Source organism: Hemibagrus wyckioides, linkage group LG07 (assembly GCF_019097595.1).
Source record: "Hemibagrus wyckioides isolate EC202008001 linkage group LG07, SWU_Hwy_1.0, whole genome shotgun sequence".
In the NCBI taxonomy this organism is placed as follows: domain Eukaryota; kingdom Metazoa; phylum Chordata; class Actinopteri; order Siluriformes; family Bagridae; genus Hemibagrus; species Hemibagrus wyckioides.
The window spans coordinates 12,080,237-12,104,754 of record NC_080716.1 but is presented as its reverse complement, the minus strand read 5'-3'; the positions used below and the strand labels follow the sequence as shown (position 1 = coordinate 12,104,754).

The 24,518-nt window shown below is 37.1% G+C and overlaps 2 protein-coding genes across 7 annotated transcripts in view; both read left to right on the top strand.

The window, feature by feature from the left end:
- Positions 1-197: 197 nt before the first annotated feature.
- Positions 198-3,708, top strand: LOC131356573 (uncharacterized). The gene is made up of 6 exons (XM_058395700.1): positions 198-309; positions 397-762; positions 1,136-1,174; positions 1,710-1,820; positions 1,970-2,004; positions 3,180-3,708. Exons 1-6 carry the CDS (start codon positions 261-263, stop codon positions 3,306-3,308), a joined length of 729 nt encoding a protein of 242 aa, XP_058251683.1. The 5' UTR covers positions 198-260; the 3' UTR covers positions 3,309-3,708.
- Positions 3,709-9,905: 6,197 nt separating this feature from the next.
- The window catches only part of pde5ab (phosphodiesterase 5A, cGMP-specific, b), a 36,752-nt gene continuing 22,139 nt past the window's right edge, over positions 9,906-24,518 (top strand). For 3 of the 6 annotated variants that reach the window (XM_058395018.1, XM_058395017.1, XM_058395016.1), the window contains exons 1-2: positions 20,204-20,482; positions 22,756-23,374. In XM_058395018.1, the coding sequence (XP_058251001.1) occupies positions 20,388-20,482; positions 22,756-23,374 (714 nt within the window). In that variant the 5' untranslated portion in view covers positions 20,204-20,387. Of the gene's footprint in view, positions 10,059-10,701; positions 10,737-17,726; positions 17,880-20,203; positions 20,483-22,755; positions 23,375-24,518 lie in introns of those variants that run through there. The other 3 variants (XM_058395020.1, XM_058395019.1, XM_058395021.1) reach the window with 3 other exon arrangements.

Here is a 24,518-nt window from a genome sequence, read left to right as displayed (position 1 = left end):
TGAAGGCTTTACAGAGCATCAGTAGCAGACATATCTCTATATCAACTGTTCAAACGAGATTATTGTGTATTTCGGCTGCCTTCAGCATTGTTTTACACTAAAAAACACTCTCAACATCAACTGAGATCGTGTGCAGGAGAACATGACACACTGGCCCAATCAGCAAACTGGTGTGGAAATCCCCACCCCTGTATGTTAAACCAGGTTTAACTTTACAAGTTTTTGCCACCAGTGAACAAGACCTTTCTCTTAAACTCAAAATGCACATGATTCAGTTATTATATCCAGCCTTTCTGCCCTTGACTTTGTGTGAGTATGAAGCTTAAACTGCTGCTAAATAATAAGTGCTATTAAGATATTTATACATTTTTAATGAATCAAATTCTAATATTTTAGGTGGATTTGTCAATGGATATGTGATCTCGCAGCAATATCCTTCAGTGAGGATACAGCTAGGAGCCTCCATAACTTTTCACTGCCATTTTCACACAGAAGGCTACTGCTCAATTTTCTGGATAAAAGTTCCTTCTATAGGAGCTCCTATCCACATAGCTAATGTACATTTAAAGACGCACCATATGGAAATGTTTGGGGAATTTAAAAATAACTCTCAAATCATGGTTATTTTGAATGAAAGTAACTTCAGCTTGTCATTTTTGGACACTGAACTAGCCGATGCTGCGACGTACATTTGTGGAATGCGATGTTATGATGTGTTACAGTTTGGAAATGGGAGCAGGCTGATTGTTGAAGATACAGCTGGTGAGTTTGATTATGTTAAAGCTAATCATTCTCTTTAAACTGATTAAAATGAGCAGCATTTAGAGCTTCTGTTAAGCAAATGTAGCATTTAAGGGCATGGTGTCACCTGGATTCTGTGTGTGGTTTTAAAAATAATGAAAGAATAAATAAATCAAATAATTGAATATAATATAATAATAATTGAACTGAATCAATATCAATTAAACAATCAAAACTGAACATTCAGGCATTGTTTAATATTAAAAAGCTGATCAAACTCTGATTAACTGATATTGATTCAATTCTTATGTTATTTGATTTAAATTCTCTTATTGTATATATATATTTTGGTAAACAATATAGTGTACTTTTTTTTATTTTTTATTTTTTACAGCAACTGAACTAACAATCCCAGCTGAAACTGAAGGAAATGGTGGGTGTGTTCAGATTTTTTTATAAACAAAACTAAAACTGTCACTTTTAATGTATGTATTCTTTGAATCTTGAATCTTGTATATCAATGTATATCAATATTAGGACAATCGCACACATAAAGGACACATGAAAAACAATCGGTCACTATTTCTTTTCCATAAATGCATCGTTACTCATTTCATTTGTATAGAGTTACTGTTATCAACCAATAACATGCCGATGCCAGTGTAACCAGCAATACATCAAAATCAATTAACTGGTCAAACTTTCTGTCTATTGTTTAAGGGACCTTGAGAATTAATTGATTATATTTATTCAATTTAATCATATGCAGTTGTTTTTGAATTTAGAACAGTTTAGAAATTCACAATTATGAGCTATTCACGTGAGCTTCTGATCAGAATTCCTAAAAATATTCTATTATCAAACCATGTGGTTGTGAGTCACCTTTTAATGCAAACTATTATTTTTAAAAAGCTTCTTCATCTTCTTTGTCTTTGTCTTCTTCCTCTCTTGTTTATTTTTTTTTTTAGTAAAAGGGTCCATTTTTGACTACGCTGTGCCAGTCCTATCAGTGACAAATGTGGCTTCAATCTTTATCATTCTTGCTCTCATTTATCGTCTTATAAAAAAGAAAAAAACAGGTAAGATCAAGCATGTGCAAATGTTGAGATAGAGAAGAATTAACAACAATCTTTGCATATTTTGTGCAATAGTTTTTTTTTTATTATTATTATTTCTATCAATATTGATAGATTCCTGGATAAAGAGGTTTTGATTGCACATTTTTCAGATGTGACAGGACCAGTCCACAGAGAAAATAAAATGGTATGTAACATTTAATTATGTTTTGACTTGATAATGTTTAGTACAATATTAACAATAAGACCATTTGCAAGCTAGACCAACTGGCTTGATTTGATTAAAGTTAATAGACTTTATTATAGCTATGTTGCACACATAAAAAATGTGGTTAATGCTGCACACCTAAAACATTTAGAATCTAATGGTCTAGTTAAGACAGTGGGTTTATTACATTGTTAAAAGTTAGTAGGAGTCAGTGTTCCTTTAAAGTTATAACAGGGAAGAAAGTCGCCACTAGAATATATTTTCTCTGATTCAGTTCAGTCTGGTGTGAAGTTTGAATTAAAGAAATGTAATCTTAAGCATGAGACATCTTCTAGTTAACAACACAGTTTATTGCTAATTTGGTTGTATATTAGTCATATTGGGTCCTGTTGTTACCTAGCCACTATTTTTGTGTCCAGAAATAAAGACAGTGAGGGGCGGATGTGGTAAGAGTGGGGGAGCAGGGCTTTGACATTTGAAATCTGCTGGTGCAGTGGGATTTATGAACCTTAGGTTAAATTTACATCTGCTTACATTTATCACCACTGACCCATTTTAGTCCACAAGTTATAAGCGGGATTTTCCTAAACTCAGACAAAGGCTTGAAAGTCCAGTCTCATTTCTTACAAGCTGTTGTTGTGGCTACTTAACCCAATTACTGAATAAAACTAAGAAGACTTGCGAAAGTGTGTGTGTGTGTGTGTGTGTGTGTATGTGCTGTCATATGATCTCTCTTAAAAAACACATCAAGTTGACAGAAGTTAGTTCCTGCTATCACAGCCGCTTGACATTTTACTTAGACCCTGCACAGTGTAAAAGTCCACCGTCCTAAAGAATTTCCAGTAGCATAAAATCCAACCCTTTGATAAAGGTCTCCTAAGAGGAAACTAATAATAATGCATTCGAACAACAATACAGTATTAGAACAAGTTCCAGGTTTAGTTTCAGGTTTAATGTCATGTGCATAAATAGTGCTTCAGCATCTATATACAGTACAATTCTTATGCAACATTTATACACTCTTAGCCAGACGTAGCCCAAAAAAGGTTTGTGCAGGCATTAATATAAACGTATATAAATATATATATATAGTCACATTAAATGACTAAAAAAATAATAAGGAGAATCATCAACAAGCTTTTTCATTTAAACAGAATGCAGACGATGTAATCTACAGTAGTCTCAGATTCTCCAGAGACTTAGATTATATCCCAATAAGAACACAAAGACTAAGAAGAACCAGCGAGGAAGACTCAGTCATATATGACTCTCTGAAAGTCTGAACGAGAAACGACTCTTACCCCTTAACTAATGCATCCCTCCCTGTTTTCTATTCTGTATGTTCACTGTTAATTTATAAATCCATTATGTTATATTATATCTGTAATAAATATTCAGCTTCTAAAAGCCAAGATGACTTTTCACATTTATGAGCATGAATTTCATTACACATAGTAACAAAATGTTAAGGAACGTGTGTGGTAATTGTATATTTCTGGTTTTGGTTTGATGTATTTGTATATTTTAAACTAATATTGTGTTGTTTCATTTAAAGAAAAGTGATGCTGCTGTGCTTTTTTTAATGACACTGTTTATATTATTATATACTACATGTATTCTTCTTGCTTGTTACTGCCATAAAAGTGTTGCATACATCCTTTCTTAAGATTGTACTCGAGTGAAATAATATCACTGAATTATATGGAGGCCAAAGTCTCATCATTGTGTTGTTGTTTTTTTTCTTCGAATAGTTTAAAAAGGATTAATTTTCATGAATCGATAATGCAATCATTTTATATCTTGATAATCTCAAATTTGATCTCTGTTCACCAGAAAGTCTGTCTGGGAATTACCTATATGTGGAAACCCTTACATCCCATTTTACAAACAACATTCAATATTTCATCCACACTGCTATAAGACTACAATTCCAGTAATGACCAGTAAAGATCTATTTTTCAGAAATTTGTATTATTGAGCTACATGTTGTTCCCGTTTATGACGAACTTCCTTTGGTCTTACCTTCCAACCACATGTAAATGCAACCAAACTGTCACAAACACACACACACACAATACACATACATAAATGCGTAAAAACAGTAAACAAATTGCTCGAATAATTGTGAACAAATTAAAAACATAACATACATAATAGCATTTTTTCACATTTTTTAAAAGGAAAAATTACAATTTAAAAGGTTTACAGTTTAAAAATTCAGTAGTTCATTCAGAATATCAAAGGTTATGCAAAACATTCATCATACATTTTCTGTGCTGATTATCCTATACAAGGTTGCAGGGGGCCTGAAGCCTTTCACAGGGGACTCTGGGCACATGACAGGGGACCTTTATGGGCTGCCACTCCATTGCAGGCCACAATCACACACCCATTATGTTTACATTTCAATTTATTTTTCAGGCATTTGGCAAATATCATTACAAAAGTGATACTAGTTCACTAGGTTATGGACTAAAAATACTATCAGTCTAAAAACTGTTGGGAAGCAATATATTTAGAAAACTACAGACATCTTTTTAAGTATTTCAGGATGAGGTAGATCTTCAGATGTCATCTAAAGACGGCCAGTGTCTCAGTTGTCTGGACATCTAGCAAAAGTTCATTCCTCCACTTAAGTGCCAGAACAAAGAAAGAGTACTGATGTGTATGTACCCCGAGAGATGGTGAGAGCAATCGTGCGGTGCTAGATGAGGTAGCTTAGTGGCTAAGGCATTGGACTACTGATCGAAAGGTTGAGAGTTTGAATCCTGGGTCCACCAAGATGCCACTGCTGGTCCTTAACCCTCAATTGCTAACCCTCAACCCTCAGTTGTATAAAATGAGATAAATGTAAGTTGCTCTAGATAAGGGTATCTGCCAAACACCAGAAATGTAAATGTAGGAACATGGTGCAGTGCAGGATGACCACCCACTAACTCACTGCAGACAATTTAAGGAAGACAATAACAACAGCCTACAACATGTGTCTGAGGGAGGAAACCTGGAGAAAACCCCCAAAGCATAGAGAGATCATGCAACTCTGTGCACACAGAGCAGAGGCAGGAATCCAGACCCCAACCACGGATGTGCGAGGCAAATGTGCTAACCACTAAGTCTCCATTCATTCGAGTTCATTCATTCATTACTTAGAGTAAGACAAGTAAAATGTGCAACACTTGGGTTGCAGATTGACAGTAATTTCAGAGCTTAGAGGTGAAACAGTGTGTGGTGGGCTGGGGTTAAATCACTGATATTACGGGCGCTAAGGCTTTCAGGATATGTGGATATTTCAGTATAGTCTGGGATTGGTGTCCAGTAGGATAGGCAGCACTAGTATTTGACAGATTTAATCAAATGTCTTCATTTTATTCACATGTTGTATAGGTCATTGTGCAGTAATACTCAGTTCAGTGTACTGCTGATCAAGTTCTAGCGCAGAAAAGACTGCTAGGGCAATTTGTCCTGCATTACTAGCACACCACCAGCAGGAGGTGTGTAACACTAATAAATCTTACATGTAGATTCTCTATATGCTTTATGGTGCACTGTAATTCTGTCACACATTAAAGTACAATAAAGCAAGAACACGCAGGTCCTACTCTCATGCTATAACTAGATATAGTAACACTTTGTAGGATTTATGTTGTCAAATTGACAAATTCACTACTCCATCAGAAGCTGAAGCTGAATATTGGATCAGGTCACTGTGTGTAATATACTGAGATTGCAATATTTACCTTTAATTCTGGTCACAATAATGTTTTTTAATTTGGCACTGAGCTGATGAGGTGGATCAGATGAGTTCCCAGCTTGCAATGTTACAAAAAACGAAAGGTTCTGTTGATGCTAGGAAAATTTACTTTGTCAAGATTTCTGGTGGGTCTGAGAACAATTTCTGAAAATAAACTTAGTAAATGTTCCCACAATCATGTTGCAACATTTTTAGTAGGAACATTATCAGTGACATTTGCATAATGGTCGTCTGTGTGTAACTGGAAACATTGTGTGACAGCATTCTTATAACATTGGCAGGATGTTTAAGGAACATTATTTTTGTAACATTACTGGCTGTTGTGAAAAATTCTCTAACTGCATTCGAGCATTGAAAACCTCTTATTAAAGACAGATAAGATATTGCTTCTCAGTTTATTCCAGAAATTTTGAACAATTGTCTCAACATCTTTCTGGTCTCAGTTTTTACAAATCTTTACAAGGCTAGTCTAAATATATCCCATGTAGGATGAACCATATGGGTTAAGATGTTTGAGTTGCATGTTCTCCCCGTGCTTCAGGGGTTTCCTCCAGGTACTCCCTGTAGCCCAAGGACATGCGTTATAGGCGATTGGCTTCTCTAAATTGTCCGTAGCATATGCGTGCATGTAGGATTTTGCTCAGCAATAGGTTGGGACCCCATCCAGGCTGTCCCCCACCTCATACCCAGAGTCCACTGGGACCCTGTTACGGATAAGTGGGACATAAAATGGATGGAATCCTGCATTAATTTTTTTTTACTCATATGCTAATAGCAGCAGTTTGCACAATAATGCATCATCTATTTAAAACCAGCACTCAAATCCAAAAAAACCCCCTGTTTTAGACATTAAATGGAGAGCAATTAACAAGCTAAACTACAAAACTACATTCACTTAAAATGACTGTTTAGAGGTAGACAAGCATAGATATAATGCATTTAATTAAGGATGTCCTGGACAAAACTGGGACCAACTTTAATATGCGTGCAGTAGCATGTTATAATGAAGCACTGAAGGTGATCTGTACTCTACTGGAAAATTTCAGCATGTTCCAATGCAAGCCATCATTATTCAACTTAGACACTGTTTTTTTTTTTCCTGTGAAATACCTGACAGCAACAAAATCTGTTTTGGAGAGACAAGAGATTTAGAGATTTACCCGAAGGACGTTGATTGTCCTGCAAATCCTGCTCTTTTGTTGAATACGGACTTTGACACATGTGGATCTCCAAATCCCATTTTAAGTCGTGAAATATATAAAGGAGGAGGATTTGAATACCTCTTTTTTACTCTTTGATTCAAAGATATTAAAAACTTTTCCATCATACACATACATTTTAGTCTCTGACTACTCAGTTATCAAACTGCTCTGTCTTTTTTACTGATTTCCTGCACAGCTGAATAATTCTAATTCAGTTTTCTGGGATTGTGGTGCTGCAAAGTGTAGTGTTGCTTCTTTGTAGGTTCCTAGTTCAGTTTGTGAGCTTGGGTTACTGTCTATATGGAGTTGATGGGCATACTCTCTCCATGTTTGCTTGATTCCTCTGGGTTCTACGGTTTCCTCAAAAAAATATATTAGCCTTAGGGTAAAAGTGTGTGTGTGTGTGTGTGCATGGTCCCCTGTGATGGATTACTGTCCCATCAAGGAAATGTTTCTGCTCCACCCCAAGCATTCCTGGCACAGGCTTTGGATCCACTGTGACACTGACCAGGATAAATCGCTAACTAAACAAATAATTCAACTTCCTTACTTAAATCAAATTATTTTCCTTTGTATTTCTTTTTTTTATCCACTGAATATTACTTTACTGGCTTTCTTCTGCATTTAATTTTCATACTTCATCATCTCTAAACTTGACATTCCAGGAATGTCATAGTTCATTACAGATCATTTTTGTGATACAGTTGTGATTTTTAAAGTTCCCTTCGACCCATGCCAGGTATTTAGACTTTGTATAAAGCAGCAGACTTATTTTGTGGTGTATTTATTAGATTTCTCATGTTTACACATAATATAACACATCCACTTCCTGGAGGATTCCATTAGGAGTGCATCAGCTTGGTAGTGTTCCTTATACACATCAGTGTGTGACAATGTTGAGAGTCTGTATAGTCATCTGGCTCAGCCATTAGTGTAGAGATTTGTGTTATCTCCTGTAAATGATCTCATGCAAAATTCTGAGAGCAATTTCATGTGAACAGCATGATTTTATTCCACTCACCTACCATCAGCTACTCATATCTTTGCTCTCATTTTTATTTACATCTTACATCTGCATCTCACTTGTGATCAGTTGTTTTTAACCCTTTATACCAGTACACAGGCATTTCATTTCACTGAATAGAAATCGACTTATTGGACATTTTCAGTCTGTACAAACTAAATATTTTTATTGCCACAGGTCTGATATAAATTAGTCAGGACACTGAAAATATAAACATTTTTGAGGAAAAACTAACCTGCTGTAGGGTTTTTCCTTTTTTTTGGAAAATGCCCCATGAAGACTAGGCAAAAACTGAAATACTTCTGAAAAACACTTAAAGCCTTGAGTGTCTGCTTTTATATGAGGCATTAAACACCGCTGTGTGACATGACAAAGAAACATGGACACAACCAAACAGGTGCAAATTCCAGTTTTTTTGGCCTCTAATAAATAGATTTAATGTGCTTATGTCAGTATTTTGTTACTAGATGTGGGAAATAATGTGAAAAGTATATGTTGCACCCTTACACTGCACATGAGAACTCAAATACGCATGAACGTATGATAGATAAATGAAAGCATCTATACTATAAGTGAGAACATCTACATAGAAAAAAATGGGATATGACTGAAAACCACATTTCAATTTTCACGTATAAATCATCTAAGGTTCACGTGACGTTTCGCCAAAGGTGACACCATGTTACGCTGACTACTACACTAAAGTGATTCACCTTGCACTTGCCCATTAGCACTCTTCCACTCTCCTGAGCCATGTTTTATTGTGCATAGACCAAAGCTAATTAATTGTAAGGATTTAACTCTCCAGAGTTCACGGCTTTGCTGTTTTCTCCCAACATGTTTACATGTTATGAACCCAAGAGTCTAGTTACCTCGAGGTGCTGTGCACAGAGGGAACCATGAGTTTTTCCATCCTGGATCCCAATGGCCAACCTGCTTTAGAGTCCACTTACTGAGAGCTGTGTCATGTTTTCATGACTTACAAAGAAATCAAATCTTCTTCTTCTTTCGGCTTTTCCCTTCAGGGGTCGCCACATCGAATCATCTCTCTCCACCTATCCGTATCTTCTACATCCTCAACACCCACTAGCTTCATATCCTCATTTATTACATCCATATTACAAGAAATCAAAATAAAATTGTTAAAATAAAATGCAAGACAATGCACAAAAAATATAACAAAAGATCAATTTAGCTTGATAATGATTTGTCTTACTATCCTTCTGAGGATCTTACAGTGAAGTTAACACTGCAGTCTTAATAACAAGGAAAAAACAACTCAGATATCTTTATCCAAAGTATAAAAATGCCCCCTTATCCGTCAGGGACCTTTTATTAACATGATTAGAATTATTGCTAAGTAATGCGATTCTAAACCAAAACCTAACCCCAGCCTTAACCTTATTAACCAAAATGAAAGTTAAATTAAAAATAAATTAAAAAAAAAAGGTGGCAGATTTGAATAGAAAACAATTTTCCTTATAGGGACCAGACAAACATGCCCACAAAGTCAAAACTGTTATATATTCCTATTCCTAAATATCTTTTTTTAAATAAATAAATAAGATATAATATTTGTTCTATATATATCTAAATCACTATTTTGAAAATCTGCAGCATCTGTGAAAACGAGCAAAGTGCAAACTAAGAGTTTCACTGTACAAGAAAGCTTGTGCTTATGACAGTAAAGTTCATGAATCATCTTGAACCTTGAAAGCACACACACACACACACACACAAACATACACACACACCACGCACACTTGATGCGTCCGGAGAGAGATAGTTCAAAGGCCCTTACACTAGGGGAGTTTTCTTCTCTCTAATAACCTGTGAGTAATTCTGCAACTCTCCATCTCCTCCAGTCCCAAAAAAGGACATAAATAAAAGCCAGGCCAGCAGGAGCCTCTGTCAGAGAAGGGAAGTTTAAAGAAGAGAGAGAGAGAGAGAGAGAGAGAGAGAGAGAGAGGAAAAAATTATAGAGAGGCAGAGATAACGTGTTTTATTGGAGAGACTGTGCTGTCTGGGCAGCACTGTTATGATTCTTCAGCATGGGGTAAGTCAAAAAAATGCAACTGCTACGGATTTGTTTTGGGTACCTGATAGTGACAAGTGTGTGTGTGTATGTGTGTGTGTGTGTGTGTGTGTGTGTGTGTGTGTGTGTGTGTGCGCGCGTGTGTGTGGATGTGTGGATGTGTGCATGTGGATGTGTGTTTATGTCAGTGTGGCTTACATGAAGGAACAAATGATATTTGTATCTGCAAAGGAAATCCAGAGAATATGAAAAGCAATCTTTCGGAAGATTGCTTCAGTTGTTTTTTTTTCTTTTTTTACAAGATATGACAAAAAAACTAAGTTTGATTCTCCTGACCTGCTTCAACTACAGGTTGTTGCAGCATAGATTTCCGATGATTTTAACACATGTAACTACTGTGTGTGAATGCTTACATGCTGGAGCGTTTGTGTGTGAATCTTTGCACACATCAACATTATCATAAAAAAGAAGCATTCCAAGCTCCCACGATAGCCAGCTTCACTCTAGGGAGGTCTAGGTCGTGAGAGTGTTTACGTCTGACTTAGAAGAACATTCGTTCTAGTCTATTGCACTAGTTTGGCACATGTTAGCTTTGAGTACACACTACACTACTGCCAGAGCTTGTTATGCTTCAGATGCTTGCCTGCAATAGAGCCTATATACGTATGATACAGCTTGCATGAATTTCCACGAGGCATGGTAGGAAAGAGTGGTTATTAATGACTGGATTTTTACTCAAAACATCTGGACATCACAAGCATAAATTTTCTCACTAATTGAATGCTTCTTCTATTTCTTGTTCTTCTTCTGTGCAAAGTTTAAGCCAGCACTGGATGTATTGTTGTGTCCTGGATTTTTATACAAATAGTTAACTATCTTGCTCCAAGGCTGTAGAATGTCAACAGCAGATTTATTGATGGATTACCTGCATATCCCTTCTATGGTAACCTCATCAGTTTGGGTAGGATGTAGGTGATGAAAGTAATGAATCAACGTCAGCTGACGTGCTCTTGGTGTTTATGTGTTGAATAGTTTGAGGGCTGAAACAGGTGGTATTGTTTAGTTTGTGCCCAGGGCAAGGAACACACATTATGAAGTATGAGGAATGGAGATCGCTCTGGATTGTGCTTGACTTTAGAAAGAACGTGACTTTGACTTTACATAAGCTAGTTTTTTAACATAAAGAGGTTAAATAAAACTTCCGAAAGCTCGTTCTATTTCTGTCACCATAGCGGATTTTGAAGTTATTTGAAGTTAAGTCATATGCTTTTCATCATCCAGACTAGAGAACTGTCCAGGAAGACAGCAAAAGTGAGGATGATGCATATCTCAGTCTCCTTAAGAGGATCTCGTGCTTCCTTGTATTAGTATCTGGACTTTTATAATGATAGTGGACATCTAAAGCTTTCAGTCCTTTTTTTTTCCTTATCATTCGTCATTAGTCATTAATTCCCTTAAGGGGAAATAGCTGCAAAGTCAAGTTCTCATGTTGATCTTTAATTTCCATTTCAGGATGTAAGCTATTCCAAGATCTTGTTTCTAAAAATAACAGCGAGAATGCGATGTGTGAACGAAAAGAAAAGACAGACCTGGAAAAAGTCACAATTGCAAGATTTATTTTAGTTCCTGTCTGTGAGCAGGGTAAATATGTATTATGTTTTGTTTATATATAAACAATTCACACCTCTCGAAAATAACATCAGGCAGAGAAACTAAAGCTTTTTGATAAGTAAACACTGTATACAACTGCCACAATCAAATAACATTTAAACCTAGTAAGGTTTTAACAGCTCTTTACCATTACTGTGGAGTGTGACGTCACAAATGAATTAAATGGCCTTTTGTAAAAGACGTTAATGTCTATGCTAAAGACTTTGCATGCTAAAGTCTCAAATGGAATATGTTTTGGGGATTGATTTGTCCATTCCAATACATACAGGTTCCTGGTTTTGAGCCACTCCAATATAGCTTTAAAATATGCTTAGGATTGTTGTCCTGTTTGGAAGGTGAGCATCCCCAGCAAGTGTCTTGCAGTCCTGTTGATGAAAAGTTTCCCCACAATAATATCACTGTGGGGCTTGTATTCTTGGGGTGTTGAGCAGTTTTGGGTTCAGGACAAGTGTAATATATCGTCAAATGCTTAATTGTTCAATGTTTGTCTCATTAGACAAGAGAACCTTTTCATGTATGGTTGCTAAGTGTTAAGCTATGGATCTCCAGCTATGGATGCTTCTCTGACTAATGTCCCCCATACCAGCTCACTGATAATCTTCTCTAGGCAGAGCTGCTGCTGTATCATATTCGTTTTTTCCCTTTTCTAATGATTTGTATAACCCTATAACAAATATCCCAACCTTCCTGTGTCATAACACCTAATTGAAGCTTTGTCCAAGACTTGTTTTAATAGTTTTTTTGGTCTTTATGATGCTGTTTGTTTAAGTATGATTCATGAACAGCTCTATTTACATTGTAATCCTATGGCACTTTAATTGCATTGGATCCATTCAGCTATTTAATTTCACTTGTGATGGCAACTGACATTATCAGAAATAATTTGGGGGTGTTACAGCACTATGTATGAACAGTATAGCTTATTAGTATGTGATGTAGACTGATTTTACTGACTGCCTATAACATAACCATCATTCCATGTGGGATAAATGAGCAGGTGCTTGAATTTCTGTGGATAGAAAGAAGGCCACAAAGCTACTTATAGAAGCTTGTGTATCTAGATAAATCCTTTATAATGACTAAATACAATCTTATTTACACCTGTTACTTTGATTGATAAATGACATGAGGAAATGTGAGAAATTATGTGGCAATTCAGTACATACAATACAGTCAAACAACATAACTGTAAATGCGATACAATACAACTGTACACTCAGTGGATACTTGATTAGGCACACCTACGATATATACTCACTGATTAGCCTTGTTTTAAGGTATACATGTATCCGTTGGTAGCATTGTCTGTTATTATGAAGTTTCTCCCTGCCCCATCCATCAATAATGCAGTAACTAATGCCTGATGACTTGATGCTTTGTGGTCATACTCACACACTTGTAATTTGCTTCTAATATCTAATATTAGAAAAGACTTAGCAGCTAGCATATAAATGACCGTTTTAAGATTCATCTTTAATAAAGCACAAAAAAATAGTTTAGTGTGCTTTTGCTTTTCTGCATAAGTAATGATAGAAGTCACAATTTTGAGCTGAATTACAGGCAGTTCAGTTTTTTTTTTGGACAAATGGGAAACCGTCCTGGTTTTGAAATATTGTGCATTTGGTTCTTTTGCCATATTACTCGGATGTAGTATTCTGCACTCTTGTGTTGTCATGGCACAACAACTTGTACAAAGTGTGAAGTTTCCTCTATTTTGTGTGTGTGTGTGTGTGTGTGTGTGTGTGTGTGTGTGAGAGTAAAGAACATGATGTGACAAAGCGATCAGGTTGCCTGAGGGAAATCAAGGCTGTACACACACACACAGACACACACACAAAATGAGCGTCTCTGTTTGTTCCACTGACTACACAGTTGGGCTACTTTCACTGTGTGAACAGGTTGCTCTGAGGAATACCCAATAAGCCCCTAGAGTTGAAATACAGAGCAATCATCATCAGATGGAATATGTTGAGATAAGGAGAAAGAGGGAATGAGGAGTGTATTATTGCCAGACTGCTGTGTTTGCTGTCAATGCTAATTTTGTCTAAAAGCAAATTTTATGCTTGACTTCTAAAAGCATGCAATAATCTGCAGGATAAGTGGTGGATAAAAGGCTCCAGAACTAAATTGCGTTTAAAATACCTTATGAATGCACATTAACTCGACGTCGGATCAGCAATGGAAACTATAATACATAACGCATAATTGATGAACCATTCTGTGTTCACTGGACAAAAAAATAGAGTTCAAACTCCGGTAACAAACAATATACTCAGTCAGCTGTGTGACTGAAAATAGCTACAGTTATTACCTTTGGCTGAGAGATGAGTTCCAGATGGACTGCCAATATGAGCAGGAATCTGTTTATCCTGAATTACTATTACTTGTTATATCTGCGAATGTGTAAATCCCGAGGGTCACTGAGAGGCTGACAAGCATCTTTAATAAAAGACGGATTACATGGATTGTGCATTGTGCTCAGTTTGATACAACAGTAAGTCCATTGCCATAGATAACAGCTGCAATGCACGCAAGCAAGGCGTGCCTGTGAGTTATAGCCATGTTGCTTTTGTTATGTAACAGCAGAAATGTATTTCTGGACTTTGCAACAACTTATGTGTTTTACCTCTCCATAGTACTTCTTTAATAATGTTTTACAGCCTGCAAGATACTTTAACATGTGGCGCCAAGCTGCACAGCGTCTATCTACAAGAGGTCATGGAGAGGTAAATAACCAATAGAGGAAGTGGATCTCTGGATTTTATGACACCTACGGTTAACAAAAAGCTATCAAAACTATCAATGCCAAATGTAATCTTGTGGTTTGCTAACAAGCACACAAAAACTATGATGCAGACTGTATACACATCAATGTTTATTCAGCTGCAGGTCGATTTATTTATATCAGGAAGTGCTCATAATTCGCAGTTTGCAAACTTTTACCAGAGTTGTAGCAACCCACAGCAGTGACCAGCAGTGTCCAGGTTTCCAGGATTAGCCCAGAGGTAAACAGTGGTGTGTATAATTTCAACTATTTCACAGTAACAAAAAATCTTTCGCATAGCAACCTAGCATACAATGCACTCAGCCTAGAAGAGGCTTGGTGAGAAAAATGGGTTATTTAAGCGTCACATAAAATGCCTCTAGTCACTAGTTTATAAAATGAGGAAATTTCATTTCTTTCATAAAATGAAAATTACATAAACTAGTTACATTTCTCAGGAGTCTTCTGCTCAGTTCACAAAAATCTTGCATAATATAATAGATATTACATAGTGCTCATTGGTGACCTCTTTTAATAAAAAGGTTGGCCATTTTGGTCAGTATTTTTGTATTAGGTATGTATAGCTCTTTTTTTTTTTTGACTGTCTGTGTTATAAAAATCAAAAGTCAAAATAAAAATAGCATCAGAAATGGAAGTAAAATAAAAATAAAATAAAAATAAAATGGAATGCTGTACAGAACACAGGCAAATAAATGGACAAAACATTATACAAAAACAGCATGATAATACAATACAGTGACTGATGATATAAATACAGCATGACTGTTTATGAATAAAGTGCAAACCTTTTGTAATGTGTTTTATTGCATCGTTTAGTGCAAATAAGCAAAGTGCATATATCTAAATGGTGTAACATCTCAGGTGTCTTCTACTAAGTTTACAAAAATAAAAATAAATATGTACATCATGTTCATCTCTTAGTCGTGATTACTGACTTCTTTTAATGAAAATGTTGTGATGAAAATAGGCATGTGCTGGTGTTAAATTACCATATCAGATTTATCTGATATTTAAAATACTAAATATAAATGTTAGTCAACTTTTTATATGTTGTATGTTTACAGTATTGTATATAATATTCTGCAAAAGTCTTCATCAAAAGCTTCTTCAAAAAAAAAAAAAGCCTTAGGAAAACAAATTATTTTTAGCTTTGTATACTAACTTTGTTAGATTTTTTTGTATGACTTTTTGCATTAAAGTCATATTTCAGCAAAGAAATTAAAGAAAACATTTATTTTCCAAGCAAAATGAAATGTTACTGGAAACTGTTTCTATGTTAGTATAAAGTAGTCAACATATTAAAAAGAAAAAGTGGGCTGTCAGGGATTACCAGCAAAAACAGGAGCAAGTATGACGTTCAAAGTTTCCAGAAGCAATGTGACGGATGCTTAGAAAAACGGAGCAGCTAATTTCCTTATAAACATGCGCTAAATATACCTGAGGCTACTGATGCATTCGAAAGTTAAAGGATTCTCATGGCAAATATTGACTTGATTAGTTTGGTGCTGTTTATTGCCCTTTATAGAAGTTTTTCACAATTAATGTCTGAACAAAACTTTGCTTTAAAGCATTTCTTTAAGCGTACATTCATATTTTATTACTTAATTTTATTATTTTAGTAAATCTCGTGATTCAGAGATTTAGTAGTAGGGTTTTTTTTTTTACATTTACTCACACATGATTTTTCACACAATTCATTTATTTAATTTGCTCATATGTGTGTCATATGACTTTAGTTTTTCCATGTGCTTTTCTCACATGAATAATTCCTTTTCACAAAAACCTTATAAAAAACTTATGATCATGTGAATGATTTTGTAAATTTCCCATTGGGATGAATAAAATATCTATCTATCTATCTATCTATCTATCTATCTATCTATCTATCTATCTATCTATCTATCTATCTATCTATCTATCTATCTATCTATCTATCTGTCTATCTGTCTGTCTGTCTGTCTGTCTATCTATGTGATTTTTCCATAAGCTCGAAATTTTTTGACGTTAGTACACATTATGTTCCTCATAAAATATTTCATCCTGCATACAGTATTCAGCTAATCTAAACATGTCCTAGCGAAACAGGTCTGCTTGAAAATTTATGCAGGAAATGGCCCAGAGGAAAACGGCAAGGACATTAAAGAAAATGTAGTGCTTTCTCTTGCTGCAGGTGTGCAGAGAAATGCAGATATCCACCATCCCACGATCACATCAAACGAGCCCATTTGCTCAGTGATCATTTGCATTGCGCTTTTTAAGTCCTAATCACCAATGCAAATGAATTCCAATCAATTTTGCATCAGAGCTTTTTCCTGCCAAGAAAAAAAGCTGTCTTGTGTTTGTAATCTGTCACCCTTGGAGATGGCAAAGTAAATGTGCCTAAGAGTATACAAGGCTCACCTTTGTACATCGACAAATCCATAAGATAATTACAGTTTATTCTTTATCTTTATAGGATATAGGATTCTACATAGAATTTAAGCATCCTCTAGCGGGACAGCTGAAGAACCCTTCTACACACGATTAGAAGAACCTTTGAATTCTATGCAGAATTGTACAACCAAACAGGGAGTGTCGAAAAGGATTCCTTAGAAATCTATGAAAAGTGAATTATCCAATGAATTTTAAAGAACCCTGTTTTGAATGCATGTATGTATATTCCACTTACACTGAAGTAAATTTTTGGCTCCATGGTTCCACTTTAAATTAAATATAATTTTGACACAGTACCTATACTTTTTCACCTCTGAAGGGTAGATGGACTGTTTGGGGTCAGCAATCGGGCAAAAATAATAGCTGGTACTAAAGAAGACTCTCAACAGGACACTACCTTCCTACACTTCCTACCCTTAAGCCTTAAGATATAAACATCCCTGCAATTGAGCCAGTTTTAGGATGGTACTGCGGAGACCCTTCGAAACAGGGCAAGAAAGTTTATATTTGAAGGTGGAACAGGAGTTTCTCGGAGTTTCTTCGCTGTACAGAAATATGAATACAGGAGCTCTATATATCCACGAGACATGAACCCCCCCCCCCCCCCCCCCGCCCCAGGTCTAAATTTGAATTTATTTCAAGTCATGCTGTCTGAAGCTCAGCAGGGATAGCTCTGTGTTTTCTCAAGTTTGGAGAGAAAAAGAGAGACAGATAGAGCAAAAGAGAGGAAGCGTGAGAGCATAGAAGTGTTTGTTACCCCCTCCCACACCAACCCTAACCTCCTTCTCTACTTCTCTACCGCCAAAACACCACAGCATATCAACCACACTGGCAAGCTGCTCGCTCAGGATATTGTCTTTTGTAGTATATTTTCTCCAGAACAGGCATCTTGTGACCCCTTTAATTATTTCCAAGGAGACATGATGCTACGGAGTATGCGGTGCCAGCTGGAGGTAACTGTGTCTGGAAAAGCATGCTTGAGGTTGGGGTATGCATGTCACGATTCAAAACAATAAACAGTTTGTGCATGTAAAGTAGTGCATGTTAACTAACTAACTGAGGAAGGAGTTCATATATTTCATTTGTAATTCCTTTACCAACAAATTACGTTTATGTAGTATCCTTATCTTGTAGTTTCAGTTCACTGGCTTCAGGAAAACCTTTCAGTAATATTACAATTATTTTGGAGATTCTCTTCCACTTTAATGTCTGAAAAGTGTAAAGATCAGATATCAAATTAGTATGTCTTTGTGGCATGGAGGTTGTGGCACTGAGGTGTTTTAACAATATTAAAAATCCATTGTAGGCCTGCATGTTTATTGAAGGGATAATTTCGGAAAACGGCTAGAGGGCAGAGGGCCTGACCGAGGGTGTAGGAGCAGGCAGGAGCTAGTCTGTGCTTGAGAAATTTCTTCAGTGGAGCAGTGTTTGCATATGAGTGCTTATTGGATCGTGGATTTTTCCGAGTCCGAGTCATTTAGATGCTAATAAGTAATCCAATGCATCTAGTTTGGAGAAGACACACAGACACACATAGTTCAGAAACTTTTATCATATAGATTATCTTGCATAATAGTCACTTTTACCATGCATTTTTACTTCATGTAAACCCATTACACTCATGCCTTTAATCTTCCCTCCAGCCTAATCTTTGCATAAATAGTTTCTCCACTAAAATGACCTTGTTGAATAATACTCATTGCTGCACACAGAGTGCACCAGATTTTTCCATTCAGGCATTGTGTATAGGGACTTCTTCTTTGCTGTTATCTTCCCTAGCTATGCCTCAAGACAGGGTTTACAATAGCACATTGAAATGTTTAATGTAGTCCAGGGGGATTTATACAACAGAATAGAGCGTTGTTTGATTTGTGACTGAAAGGCAACCAGAGAAGTTTAGCTTGGGTTAAAATGACTGACTGTATCTGGACTGTGTTTCTCTGCAGCACCATGACTTTTCTGTGCTTATGTATGCATGCAAATGTATCAGGTGACTCCTTGAAGGATGTTGTGGCCATCAACTCTGGTGGCAAGAAAGGAGAGGCATGGATGGAACAGATGGGAAGGAGAGAGTGAGAGAGAGAGAGAGAGAGAGAGAGAGGGAGGGAGGGAGGGAGGAAAAGAGAGACAAATTGAGGGGGGGGGACCCCAACTTTATCCCCAACATGTCCTTACCAGATTCTTAAAACAGTCAGTAATTAGTAAAGTTGTATAACGCATCCTGAAATATAAAAGTTTACACACTTCACTGAACATTCGGAATATTCCACCAATCAAATCCCATTATAGATGTTCCCTATATTCCCAAAGGACCACAATTATCTCACTCCAATCAAATACATGTAGATTCACATTTGTCCCCAGGAGAGCACATATGTCTCCAAAGTTTCCCCTGTTCCCTCTGGAGAAAAGGGGGCACCATCTGCTTGTAAGGCTACACCACTATCTATAGATACTAGAGGCGGGGTAGGCAGCATAGTGTTATTGAACACACTCACAGATAGTAAATGTCACTGAATCTGGTTCACCCTTTTTTGTTCTCTTTTTTTATCGCATGCTTTTATTTAAGTTTATAATTTAAGTAATAATTGCATATTCCTGGAGAAAATGATTGTTGTCAGAATTGGTGACTATAAACCTCAGTGTTATTTAGGAGAAAGTTATTTAGGAGGCTTCAAATCCATGCATAGCCTGAATAAGGATTGCAAAAGGAGGAACTGTAATTAAAGAATTCTGTAACAAGCTTGAATAGATATTCTTTGTTAATACAGTATGTGCGATATTGTTCTCATCAAAGTCTTTACCTATCTGAATACTGGCTGAAACGATATCATTATTCATTTTTGTGTGATTCAGTTTGACACTGGATAATTACTGGATGTGCTTTGCTGGTTTTTCTGTGAAATAATGGGATATAGCACTGATGCATAATTTCCAAAGTTCTAAATGATGTTGATTGTGCCTGAAAACACACATATATACATTGTGGCACAGCTGAAAGACATAAATAAAGAAAGTGAGGGTTATATATCTTAGTGTGGACCAAATATCTTCAAAATGATAATTTAGAAAAGAAAACTATAAGAGCCACGTGTTTTCATCTGGATACTGAGATTAAGGGTTGGGTTTATGAGTATGCGTTAATTCACTAAGAAGAGTGTCACTGGAAAGTCCTCACAAGGATTGGAATACAAGTGTGTGTGTGTGTGTGTGTGTGTGTGTGTGTGAGAGAGAGAGAGAGAGAGAGCGAGAGATATGCAGGGAGGCGCGTGCGTGTAGAGGTTAGTCTCCTTGTGTTTAGGAGGCGGCCGCGTGCGCGCGCGATGCTGTCAAGTGCCAACGATCGTTTAGTGGGTTTTTTAGCGTGTTAGCTTCTCCATTCCCATTCAGCCCATTTTGTTGGAGTCTCTGAAGCGGAAAGATCGCGTCCATGCTATTAAGAGGTTAATTGTTAGCGCGACATGGAGGGTTTTCCTCCGGAAAGCGAAAGGATGGAGGCTTGGCTCGACGACCATCTGGACTTCGCTCACTCGTACTTCGTGCGAAAAGCGAACCGGTGAGTGAAGCAGCGCCGTGGTGTGTGTTTATTTACTGTGTTTATTCCCACTTAATAATAATAAAAAAATAAAAACCCTGAGAGAATAAAGTGAGTGTCCGGTATTAGTTTGTAAACTTTTGTGGCATGGTGCCTAAATTTGCAGGTTTCAGAGGCGCGAGACTCCTCGGTTATTACATATCTAATGAACACAGCATGCTGATGAGGATAAACTAAACTAGACGTGTTTAGAAATGTCTGTGCTGACGTTTATTTCGTGTTTGTGTTTGTTCTGGTTCACTGTATAGCTGACATGAGGTTTGTATTAGAAAACACCTTGCAAAACACACACAAAAATCCTTAATAAAGCCCCTGCTGGGTTTACACAAATCCTCACTGTCAGAAAACAAGTGCACATTTCCTTGTGGCTCCATTATCTTTTCCTTTTTATCTTTACTATGCATCTTTGTACTTGCTGGAAATCTGAATATTGTGTATCGTAAAAAATGATTTAGGGTACAGAATTGTACCATTTTTTTTTTTTTTAAAGCTACACTATATGCACATTTCTAGGGAAAAAATAGACACTAAATGTAGAAGGTGAAAAGGTGTACACTTGGTGGTACCAACCCAGCAACCAGCATATATTCTGTTCAGTCCCCCCCCCCTTTTTTTTCCAGATAAACACTTCATTTTGAGTAACATTCAAGGCACATGTTGGTTCAAGACTGTGGTTTATTATGTGGTTATGCTTTATTTGTTGTGTTATGGTTGGAAAAACTGCTATCCACAGTAAACATGACAGCATCAAATCTTCATCACTCAGGAAAGTGGTGGCTTTAGCAGTTAAGGCTCTAGGTCACTGATCAGAAGGTCCGTGGTTCAAGCCCCAGCACTGCCAAGCTACTGCTGTTGGGCCCTTGAGCAAGTCTCTTACCCCTCCCTGCTCTAGGGGTGCCATGTCATGGCTGACCCTGCACTCTGACCCTGGCTTCCTAATAAGCTGGGATATGCAAAAAGGCAAGAATTTCCTGCATGTGTTCAATAAAGTATCTATGTCCTGTATTTGACCTTTTCATCCCTTGTATAGTCCAAATAATTAGTAGATTTCTAGTACACTAGCACATCTGCATCATCTTGCTATGGAGATATTACTGAACCCATTTACCGAAAGCAAACTCTAGGCCGCTGATTTTGTTCAAGTCCTTTTTTATATTTGTGTACACAAATTCATGCAAACTCGCAACTCTTGAACTGGTCCAAGGTGTACACTAACTACTAACTACGCTACTCTCTATTGCATGTTTGGTTCTGCGTTTCTCTTCAAGCTGGTTAATAAACTGTCGGGTGTGGGTTGTGCTCTGTTGCTCTAATGGTCATGCACTTAGTTGAACATGACCTCAGCTCATATCACCCTCTCTTCTGTCCGAATTAACAGATTTGCCCGCATGAGACACTCTAATGCTTAGCTTTTTATTTTTGCAAATATGGGCTATTGTTGTGCTTGTAGCTTTACTGGATATCAAATGGTGAGATGCACAATGCAGGATCAAGCCCAAGAACAAATCTATGGCTAGTCAGCCTCCGTGAATCAACATGTTTTATGCATGGAGGGTACGCGTGATGCTCTTCTAAGTGAGTGCTATCGATTTAGCTATACAGACTGAGGACACTTCCAGAATCCCTAGAGATTTCACTAAAGTTCTCTCTCTCTCTCTCTCTCTCTCTCTCTCCCTCTCTCTCTCTCTCTCTTTAGATAACCTACTCATACTTTCAGTTGTAGCTTTCTATAAGCCCATTTTATTTAGCTAGAATTAGAAGATTAACTGCCGGCAGATTTACAGCATTGAGTTTTATAGCCTCTGGGGTTTTCCAGTTGACTTGCAGAAGTCAAGGCTTCCTTCAGTTTTATATGAAAGCAAAGGGACTTTGGACTTTAAGAACTTGAACGTACGAGTGTTGCTCTGTGAGAAACAGAACAAACCGATCGATTCAGGTTCTCCTCATTTTCATCAACACACAGTAAATGCTATTATGCAATTGCACATGCAGTAGTATTGTGTATATTTAGCAGTAGTATTTTGTATATTTAGTATGGCAAATCTTTACTGTGGAATACTCCAGCCACTTTCACATGAAGTCAGGAAGCTTGACCTACATAATGGCTGAGCAGAACTGCATATGCTTTTTCAGTGTATCAATAATTGCAAAGAAGTGTTTTACAGTAACTTGTAAGAATAGGCCTGTGTACACATTCTTACACATTCTTATGACTTGTTTTTAATTGTTTGTAGGGAAATGGTCAATGCTTGGTTCGCTGAGCGTGTGCATTCCATCCAGCCATCCCGTGAAGTGTCCAAGTCACTTACAGACGGCTCCAAAATTCATCCAGAAACAAGTAACCTGACTGCTTCAGGTTCCACAGATAACCCTTCATCCAGTCCAGTTCCATCTACACCCACACGCAAGATCTCTGCGTCCGAGTTTGATCGGCCACTACGGCCTATCGTAGTGAAGGACGCAGAGGGCTCGCTCACCTTCCTCGGAGACACAGAACGGGTGCCCATGCCACCTCCAGCTCCTTCGCACAAGCTGGAGCAGACAGGGGGGGACCGTTGCGCCCGTCTTCTCGAGCTTGTGCGTGATGTGTCCAGCCACTTAGACCTGACAGCGCTCTGCCATCGCATCTTTTTACACACACATGAGCTAATCGCGGCTGACCGCTACTCACTGTTCTTGGTGTGTGAGGACAGCTCCAACCGTAAGTTCCTGGTTAGCCGGCTGTTTGATGTTGCCGAAGGCTCCACACTTGAGGAAGCATCTAACAGTGGCATTCGCCTGGAGTGGAACAAAGGCATTGTAGGACACGTTGCAGCCACAGGCCAGCCTCTAAACATTAAGAATGCCTACGAGGTAAGGTCACTTCGAACCGTTATATAAATTTCTCCCACTTTTTGAGGCTAGAAAAAAGGACATAATTGTAGTGTAATAAAGTGTAATTTAATCACTACCACAGTATTTGCCTTATTCAGCCAAATAATCATAACTCACTGCAATATTGATTCAGTGAGAGTTAGCTTCTTGGTCAATGTTATGCATCAGATTTTATTGACTCTGGTCCTTTAAAGTCTCTGGGAACAATGATTGTTAATTAATTCTAAATTGTTTGACACTGATCCTGTGGGAAAATTAAAATATAGCATATACAGCAGACGTTCTCAAAATCTTTGCACAAAGGGACCCTTTTACCTCTAGCGTGATTTGTACAATAGTACTTATTTTGCCTAAGTATTGGTGCTATAGAGCTTATTATTCCTGGGCTTACCAGCAACAGTTCCAGTTATTTATTTAGAAACCCATTCTGTACATGGAATCAGTCAAATATACTATTATAATATGAGAAATCAATCATAAAAATATCCATTTTGATAACAGTGAGCTGTGATTTTCACAGCAGTAATAAACCAATTGGATATTCTTTACATACCCTACTTTAAGAAACCATAATGTACAAAGAACGATTAACTGATGAAATATGAATTTGCTCTATATTACAGTATTTACAGTCTTTCTCACCTTTCAAGCAGACCTGCTCTGTTCCAGCCAGCATGTTGTGAGGGTGTCGTGGGTAAAGACAGTGTTTAACAGTGTAAATTAAGGAAACATACTCACTGTTGCTATCGGACATGTAGAAGCAATGACAGTCGATACAGAGGGCATTTAGCAGAATACGCTGGCACTGTAACTAAATACGGATTTAAGATTCTTTTGAATCGTATTCAATCATATAATATATAATCGTATATATTTTTTTAAATCGTATTGGTCTTAGACAAGACAGATGTGCTCAGTAGAATATTAAGCCATGCCTTATAGTTCTTAGATCCGTCAGTTAGAGGTCAGTGTGGGATATTTATCATGGTGTCCGAACCTTTTAATACACCTTTCTACACAGCTATTCATTCATATGTTGTATTGGTAGTGGTGCATACATTTAAATGCTCGTATTGAACATTTAAGTTTCACTCAGCTGTTGTGATGTAGAATTTTTCTTTTC